Source organism: Pseudopipra pipra, chromosome 1 (assembly GCF_036250125.1).
Source record: "Pseudopipra pipra isolate bDixPip1 chromosome 1, bDixPip1.hap1, whole genome shotgun sequence".
NCBI lineage: Eukaryota > Metazoa > Chordata > Aves > Passeriformes > Pipridae > Pseudopipra > Pseudopipra pipra.
In genome coordinates, this window is record NC_087549.1 from 44,200,856 (window position 1) to 44,210,337 (window position 9,482).

Here is a 9,482-nt window from a genome sequence, read left to right on the forward strand (position 1 = left end):
GGCTGCCTGCTTATTTTTATGAAAGCCTATTGGGTAGTTCTGTCAAGGTCTAGTCCACAGGAGGCTCAGTATAAGACCTCCCAGCATTTGGGGCCCACCAAATGCTGCTTACTCACTTTGTAGCTAAGAATACATCTGCCTTCCAAGAAACCAGGAAAACAGAAGTGAAGTTTCTCAGGAAGACAGGAGGCTGTAGTGAGGTGGGAGTCAGTCTCTTCTCCCACGTAACAAGCAGGGGGACAAGAGGAAACAGCCTCAAGTTGCACCAGGGAGGTTTATATTCCATATTAGGAAAAATTTCTTTACAGAAAGGTCTGTCAAGCATTAGAATAGGCTGCCTAAGAAAGTGTTGGAGTCACCATCCCTGGAGGTATTTAAAAGACATGCAGATGTGGCACCTCGGGACATGGTTTAGTGGTGGAGTTGGCAGTATTGGGTTAATGGTTGGACTCAGTGATCTTAGAGGTCCTTTCTAACCTAACCAATTCTGTGATTCAGTGATTTGCCTTGAACTTCATAGTATTTGCATGGAATCCATCTCCAGATTGGGTCCAGACCAGATGTTTTCATTTTGGTAAAATGGACCTGGTGCTGCAGAGGAAGCTGCTAGAAAGTTAGCAATGTGTGGAGTAACCAGATTACTGGTGAAGTTCTTTGCCATTTATATCAATGATCTTATTTTCTGGATTGTGAAGGGTTGCAGCCAATATTTTAAACACAAATAAAGAACAGCATGATTTGTCCTTATCTGTCTATAAAAGTGCCTCATATCTGGCTTCAGCTATATTTGGGGTTTCTCTTAAATCCTTTGGCAGTGAGTCCCAGAGAGTTAATTTTGGTGATGGACTAATAAGGAAACACTTTGAAAATGTTATTTTGTCAGTTTTCGGTAATTCTGTTAATCTTTTAAGTCATTAAATGTTGCCAGTTCTAATATTGAATTAGAGAACAGAAACACCATCAGTTGATTTAATTTGTCTCTACAGTTAGTTGTTGACACCACCTCACTGACTGATTCCTCTGAATTGGGCAGCCTGATGGCTTGGTTTGTGAAAAATGATTTCCACTGTGTATGTTACACCATTTGGTCTTTAAGCAGCCAGAAATGATCAGTTGATGGTGTATCCTTGTTGAGGGGAGAAAAAAACCACATCTCTGCTATTGTAAATGTGCAGCTGCTTTACCTGGCAGACTTGTATTAGTGACATAACAGGAAAAAAGCTTGAAAGGCATGGAGTGGAGACGGAGGGATGGTTAGATAGAGGGAAACTGCATCTGTTGGGGCTGATATTTTCCAGTGATATAGATTAGAGCTGCTTTTACACATCTGCACTTTGTGTTTGACCTGGGGAAGTCCAGGTTGCCTTCCTCTCTTGACTCACTGTAAGCACACAGGGAAGTAATTTTGTGTCAATTCATTCAAAACTATGCTGGTAACTTTCTTTAGGTGCCTTTGAAAAGCATATATTTCTTGTCAAAGCTTTGTAAAGATATGGACACACAAACAAGTTACTGTGGGGTAAGCTTAAAGCCTGATACTTCGACACATACAGCTAAGTCTGCCTACCCTTCCAGGTAAAACTCTGCCTTTGGCAGTAAGCATTAACTTACTCTGTGTCTGTGCACTGGTGCACAAGGTCTAGTACAATGGTGACCTGCTCTGATATGAGCTTTTGCATACCATGACATATCTGTGGTATAAAAATAAAAAATACTGGATTAGAATGTCTTCTAGTATAGGTGAAGCTGTTTCTTATCCATGGTGATATCCCTCAGGAATTCAACAGTGGAAAACTGAGTATTTGTGAGATGACACAGAGCTGAATTGAGACATCTACTTTTTAACAAGCTTGAAAAACCAAGACATGGGCTTTTGGGTATATCAGCATCTTGTCAGGCTTGTAGAAGGGGTAAAAGAACTATCGATGCATTAATTCAAATGTGTTAATTCAAATATGAAAAGCTCTGCCAAAGGAAAGAAGATTCTTTCCTTGTGACAGTCGTCCTCTGACTCTGTCAGATGATTTATGAGTTTATTCAAATGCCGCATTTTTTCATACTAACAACATCCTTTCTGCTTTGTTCCTTAAGTAATGTCACAGAGAGCGACCACACCAACCCAACTGAGAGCACACCTGTTTCCTGCTACCCTTGTAACATGATGAAAACTGAATCCAAAGAACCTGAGAGCATGATGCCTTTGGGAAGCCCCTCAGCTGAAGCTCTGCCTTCGAGGTTATCTTGGCCAAACCATTTTTCAGGAACTGCTGAAGCCCTGAATAGGAGTGATTTCCTGCTCGATCCAAGCAGGAGCTACAGTTACCCCAGACAGAAGACTCCAGGTACGCCAAAGAGAAACTGTCCAGCACCTTTGACTTTTGATTTCGATGGGTGTGAGCTGCCAGCAGGGTACTCCCCACTGACTCCAGCAGAGTTCACAAACACCATCTCTAGCTGTCCAAAGTCAGCAAGTTACTCTCTAGACTGCACTGATGAGAAGACTCTGGGAGTCAGCAACACAAAACAGAGCCACTCGTGCCCTGCCTTACCTCCTCGGGCACCGAAGTCAAGTGAAGATAAAACAGTTACAGACATGTGTCCCTTACCACTGAAAATAGATGGTGCCGAGGAGGAGTCAAAAACTGGCTCTCCAGACCTCTTGGAAGATCAGTATCTGGTTAAAAAGGGCATGCAGGATGCGTTCTCTGTGTCTTATCCCTTCTCATCTCCACTCCACCTCCAGTTGGCACCAAGATCTTGTGGGGATGGCTCTCCCTGGCAGCCACCCACGGACCTTTCTGGACTCTCGATAGAGGAAGTGTCTAAATCGTTGAGGTTCATTGGTCTGTCTGAAGATGTCATATCATTTTTTGTTACAGAGAAGATTGATGGCAATTTACTGGTTCAGCTTACAGAAGAAATCCTATCAGAAGACTTCAAGCTAAGCAAATTGCAGGTTAAGAAAATACTACAGTTCATTAATGGCTGGCGGCCCAAGATGTGATGCTGACTAGTTATTAGTGAAACTGTACGAGGTGTGCTCAATACACTTCAGCTAATACATCACTTCCTGTTTTTTGCACTAAAAATTCTTCCTGTAAATAGTAGTAGACAAATTCTTACTATGCAGATAAACATTTTTGAGTGGTGAATGGATTTTTTTTCCTATGTCAATAATAAAGGTAGAGAATCTGCAGAGGTGTGCCTTGTGCATCCCTCAACATTCAACAGCTGCTAAAAACTGGACACTAAGGGAACTTTTACTCCATAGTCTGTTAAGACTTAGTCGTATTTATTACTGAACAATTTGATGCTGAAAGACACACACCAATCCAGTTTACAGTTTTGTGTTAACTGCAAAAAAAATGTATTTCTTACAGGATTATTTCTGTTCAAATAATATTTGGCAACATGCTGTGACTTTTCTTCCGTTTCTGTTAACAAAAAGCATGTTCAGATATACAAAAACATTGATTTTGACACTACATCTGAAAATGTTAAGAACTGCTGTGAAGTGCCACTAATACACTATTCTTGCAGCATTATTTTTATTAACAATATCTTCCTGACTATCTGTAACGTGGATGCATTTTCCATGTTACTTTGAGCAAAAAGAGTTAAATGTTTTTAAAACAAGAGTCAGCTCGTTGCCCAGAGGGGAGGGAGAAGGGGGATTTTCTACTGAGCCACTCTGCCCTGGCCAATTAAAAGTTTATGACCTGTAGATTTCAAAAGTTGCTTTTGTAGTCGGATGACTGGAGTAAATAGCATGACTTCTGGTCGTGCAGCTTTCTCATGGGAAAGGCAGTTCAGTGCACAGATCTTTTCTCAGCAGATCCTGCCTGCAGCAGTAGCCTGCTAGCAGAGCCCTCGCTGTGGTGAAAGGTAGCAACCCCCTATGTTTCCTCTGCTGCTGTTAAGATCATGTGAAAACTCACTCAGTCTGCTGTCCTATTGCTGAGGTCGGATCTGTGTGGGAAGGTGATAGTGCTCCTGTAGCATGCCTTTGAACTAAAGCATTAGTGAGGTGGGAGGAGGGATCAGAAACACAGCATGGCTGGAGAATGGTGTAAGTGAAGTTTTGGGCCATGCCACGGGAAATGCTTGTCATGTTGTCAGTTCACCTGTCTGGTTTGCAGTGGGTGTCAAATGGGAGGGACTGTAGTATCAAAGGATGGGCTAATTCAGTTGCCCAGCTGCAAAAACTCACTGCAGTAGATGTCACATGGAAGTAACAGTTTAAAGGGAGCACAGAGATGGTAAGGGGCATTAGTCTGCCCCTGGAAATCTCTCAAATTTAACTGCTTAGAAGGCTAGAAGTGGGATTAGGTTTTGACAGTCCTTTGCAGATTTCTTGTAGTTGGCAGAGCTCTCTGAAATATGTCTAAATAACCTCGTGATCCCCTGCCTTTGTAGACTGGATTCAAGGAACTGTGGAGGTCCTCAGGAAACAGTCTGTGGTGTCCCTTCTCAACAAGTGTGCGTGTCCGGGATCCTCAGGTGGTCAGAGCCAGGGATGCTAGAGCAACTTCACCTTTACTTGCTGCTGAGCAGAGCCCTGGCCGGAGAGATGCCATCACTTGCCTTTCTTTTTGATGTACAAGAAAAAGAAAAAAGATCTTTCCATTGTAGGGCGCATAGTGCGAGCACCAAGAGAAAATACAGAGCAGGAACAAAAATAGGAGACTAATTTTCCCTGTTTTCTCAACCATGGTGACTCATTAAAAAGAATTTATTTGCAAATAGCGTTTTCTGTAGTTGAGGCAAATTTCATGTCATATCTCCATGCCAAAGCCAAGATGCATTATTTGTCTTGCAATAATGCAAACCACCAGTTCCCAACCAGGGAGCAAAGCCTGATTGTTGTGGGTACTAGAAAGCCAACAAATATCCCAATAGAAAAACCTCAGGAGTTCATAATCCTACTCTTTTTTGTAATGTATTGACTTTTAGCAACAGATCGATAGCTTTCTCTGGATGCTTTTGAATTAGCATCCTAAAATATTCTAACTGCAAGTAATACTAAATCCAATTAAATACTGTTCAGATATATATGCTTGTTGGTAGACACATGGAAGTTGAAATCAATTGCCTTTTTATCCTCACTGTGTCAAATGAGTGTTAAAATTTAAAAGGGCCAAATCTTAAATGTCAGGTACTTTTCTTGTTTTGCTTGGCATGTTAACTCCAGGTAAAAAACCCTAAAATATCTCAAAGAGAAAAAAAAAAGAGATTGTAGTCTTGGTAGTATTAACATTAAATACTGCAAACACCCCCTAGGATAGTAACATCCCTGAGATAATAGTGTTGTTTGACTATGGATGGACACCTATTCTGTTATCTTTGCTTACCTGCTTGGAGTGGTTATTCTTGCCAACAGCCTGGTGGAATTTGCATTCATGACTATGCTGCATTAACATTGTATATGCATAGACCAAAATGCAACTGGCCACTGAAAGGCCCAGAAATGTGCATTGGTTGCAGAAGCAGAGGCTGTGTGCAGAAGTACAGCTAGAACCTCGAACTGCAAACTTGCTACTGATGTCCTTCCATTTGTCTTGTTCTGGCTTGGCATTGCTTACTTATTTGTATGCATCATGTGTTAGCATTTAAACTTTTCTTTTGCCCTTAGCCACTCATCACCTTAATTTTTCAAACCCTTATGGGGGATTTAACTGTTCCTAACCTTTGTGTTCTGTGAATTGTATGACTGCAGTGTCAATGTACCTGCTGTGATGCCCAGGCTGGACTGAAGTATCTGCTCTGGTGAAATCAGTAGAGTGATGAGCAAACTGGGCAGCTGGAGTGTGGTGGCTTGGCCTTTTGATCCTGCATTATGGAAAGGGGTACCTCTTGATAGGAAGCCAGGCTATGGCAACTCCCAAGCACAGCTCAGAGGTCAGCTAATGCGGAAAAGCAGTCTGGTTTTGGAGGATAGTGGAGTTCAGCCATGTTGATGGGAGTTCTGTTGTTTGTCCTTGGGGCCTGACAGAAAGTCTGGCCCATTTTGTCTGCTAACAGAGATGTAGCCATTGAGTTCAGACAACACACGTGTGCCAGAGTGGGCCTAAAATCTCATAGTTTTTTGAGGCAGTCTACTAAAATAGGCCAGTCCTAACCTTGGATTTCTCTCCTCAGATTAAATAAATATAAGGTCTTTGGTGCTTGTTTGGTTATCAGTGTCTGAGCTGTATGTTATCCTTGGGGTTTTTGTAGCAAAAAATCTGGCATGTCATTCTGTATGGAGCTGTCTCTTCCTTGCACCAGGGAACACGTCCTTTCTATGCAACAATCATGTGGAGGCACAAGAACTGATGCTGCCTTCAGCGGTGAAAGCTCGATTCTAGCATGGAGGCTTTTCTGGAGGTGGACACAGAATTGGGCAGGGGAGGGATGAAGAGGAAAACTTGAGGGGAAATGCTGGTTTCCTTTAAATACTCATTGTGCCTAGGATTAAGAATCTTTGTATTGCTGCCTGCCTGGCTAACCAAAGCTGTATTGAAAGCAACTCAAAGTGCATATTTGCGTTCTTATTCTTGCTGTATTGTAAAAATCGCCTACAGCTAGAAACTTAGACAGAAAACATTTGGTCCATCCAAATTTAGAAGGTCAATGTATTTTGAAGTGTTCTTTGCAGCTAGAAGCAAGGGTTTGAAGTAGCTGTGTATTACACAAGGGTTTTTCTAATACAACAGTTTTACTTGCCACTTTAATGGACTTCACAACAACAGCTTCAAGGGAAACAGCATAAACAGTGAAGCTGTCTCAAAAGGCACTGTGTTTCAAACCTGTCTATAAATAATTGAAGTGTTTTCTCCTATGTTTTCATCTTGAACCAACTCCCTGATTGTCCTCCCAGTAAATAAATTGTGCTGGCACCAGCTACTTGTGTGCTGCCCAGCGTGGTGCCTCCCTGCAACACAGGTCAGCGAAGTCCTGCCTGCCGGCCAGGCGAGGGGTACACCATGCTACTTAAAAGCCAAACACCAGCCCTGTGTGAGAGGACTAGGGCTTAGCCCAGCTCTCCTGGCTCCTCTTTTTCTCTCTCTGAAGTTGCAAGGTTCCCTTATACAAGCCAGAAGGTACAGATGAAATCTTAATCAGCATGAGGGGATCATCCTTTTTATTCGCTGTATTAGGGATGGCAGGGCAATGGGGAAATGCAGGCCCCTTGTTGAGACCTAGCAATAAATGACTCTTCGTTTTGTTATATTTTAAACTCCTAATAGTCCAGGAGTTGTTCAGACTTTACCATTTTTGTGCATAACAACCAAATTTTCAGTGTGAAAATCTGCAGAGTGATTCTCTTGACTTGGACAATCTTCTGAATTATATTAAAATATGTTAGTTCTTAGCTCTTTAGATTCACTTTGGATATGTCAAAAAAGTAACACTTTGGGAAAAAAAAAGAGAAAGCCCCAAAACTTCGGCTTAGTACATTTCCGTTATAAAACGAAGCATGGTTTTTGTGGAATTCTGTGCTGTTTTGGGCTTTTGTGTAAAAGGCTGAAGGCAAATTATTATTTAAACCAGGTGCAAATAAATATCCCTGTAATGTATATGAACAAATTTAAACCGCGTATTGTAAGTATATAAACTGTATATTAAAGACACTATTTTCATGATATTTTGAATGTGTACGGAATTTGTTGTACTAAGTTGGTTGGGTTGCATGAATTATATAAAAGGGTTGGTTTTCACTTAGTAATTTCACTGACTTATCATCTTGCTTATCTCAATATAATTTGGAAATAAGCACTTCTTAGACAGTGAATTCACGAAGTAAGATTGGGGTAATTGAGAGGAGCAGTCAGGCTTTTCCATTTAACCTCTCCAGACACATTCCTTTTCCCTGTCTTGTAATTTCACTTGCTTCCCTTCAGCAAGAGTATTGAGCTGTGTTTCCCTGAAGAATTTGTTGCCAGACAACTTGCCTGTCTCTAGCAGATGTTCGCCTAAAACATTATTTTCCCAAGTCCTATTATCTCTGTTTTGGAGAAAAGTATTCAATTATAATCTGGATATGCTTTTAAGTGCAGGACCATGCACAAATATTTCTGCTTTGCAGAAAGTCTCTGAGGCATTTTATTGGGTAGGGAGAAAATTGGAGGTAAAACCAACACTGTGCCGTAGGTTACAGGTTGCCTGTTCCCACTTCCTTCGATACTGGAAAAAGAGGGAAATGTCAGCTCTACAACCATGCACATGTTATGCAGATAAGTTGCTGTTATGCCAAATTCTCTTGGGCTGAAGCTTTGTTTTCTGATACTAGGTCAAAGGAAAGTTTACTACAGCACAACAGTAAGTTGTGGAGGGTTTTATGGAAGGACTCATTAATATATGTTTATGAGACATAAAACAGGGCAGAATCTGACACAGGGGTTGCTGTTAGATTTGAAACAGATGGGGTTTACTTGCATCCAACCCTCACATCCAGGACAGGGAAGAAGCATGTCTGGAAGCAGGATGTGCATTACTGGGGGCTGGGGGTGAGGAGGGGCAGAGAGAAACAGAATTGTTTTCACCAATTAAGAAAAATCTCATTCACCATGAGTGGGTCCATCTAGGGCACATCTCTGCTCCATACTCCTAAGAGGGGACAGAAAAATATTTAATTTTTCAATGCTCCAATAAGTTGGCTCCAGCCTGAGCAAAACGGTCTACAGGAGTTGTTCAGACTTTACCATTCACTGTGTGAAGGGGAAGTGAAGGATTATAGTCCATGTAAAACTGTGTCCATCTCCCCAGTGGGAAAGTGGTGTTCTAAAGCTCTAAAGCAAGTATACGTATTATATATATTTTATATATATATATATATATATACACACACACACATACATATTATATGTATATTCTAGTAGTCACCAAGCCTGACATAAATCTCCTGTCTGACTAGTCACCATGGCTACCTAAAATTATGAATAAAGAATAGAGGCAGGGGAGGGACCTGAAAACACAGCTCTCCTCTTTGGAAAGTGCAAGCTTAATGCTCTTGGACATTCTGCTCCTCTTGATGTGACACATTCGCTAATTAGAGCTCTCCTAGATTTCTTAGGTGTGTGTATATCCTGTTCTCCCTCTCACTGGGGCTCCTGTCCTTGAGGCGAGTTGCTATGGGATGCAAGGTACTGACAAATCCTGACGTCCTGTCTCGTGTTGCTGGTGACTAATTGCTGAAGTCCTTAGTTGCAGCAGACTGTGCCAGCTCAGGTCATCACTAGCTCAGGGCACTCCACACCACGCTCTGTTGCCCAGGTATGAACACTCGACGCACACGTCACATGTAACCACTTTCTCCTCTGCACAAGAGTGACTTAAAGCTGCAAACCTGGGTGAAGATCTCATGTTCTCCCTTTTTTCTGTGCCGTGAGCAGATAATGGGATTTGCCATTGCAGAATGAACAGGAAATCTGACCTGCTTGGGCAGTTGCCCTTGGTGATTTTTTCCAGGTCCTCAGTGCTGCTGGAACATCTCCCTTCCA

The 9,482-nt window shown here is 41.9% G+C and overlaps 1 protein-coding gene across 3 annotated transcripts in view; it reads left to right on the top strand.

Moving 5' to 3' along the window:
* Positions 1-7,627, top strand: part of GAREM1 (GRB2 associated regulator of MAPK1 subtype 1) — a 99,115-nt gene extending 91,488 nt beyond the window's left edge. For all 3 annotated transcript variants that reach the window (XM_064654211.1, XM_064654200.1, XM_064654222.1), the window contains one exon: positions 2,092-7,627. In XM_064654211.1, coding sequence (XP_064510281.1) covers positions 2,092-3,004 — 913 coding nt within the window. In that variant the 3' untranslated portion in view covers positions 3,005-7,627. The remainder of the gene's footprint in view (positions 1-2,091) is intronic.
* The last annotated feature ends 1,855 nt before the right edge of the window (positions 7,628-9,482 follow it).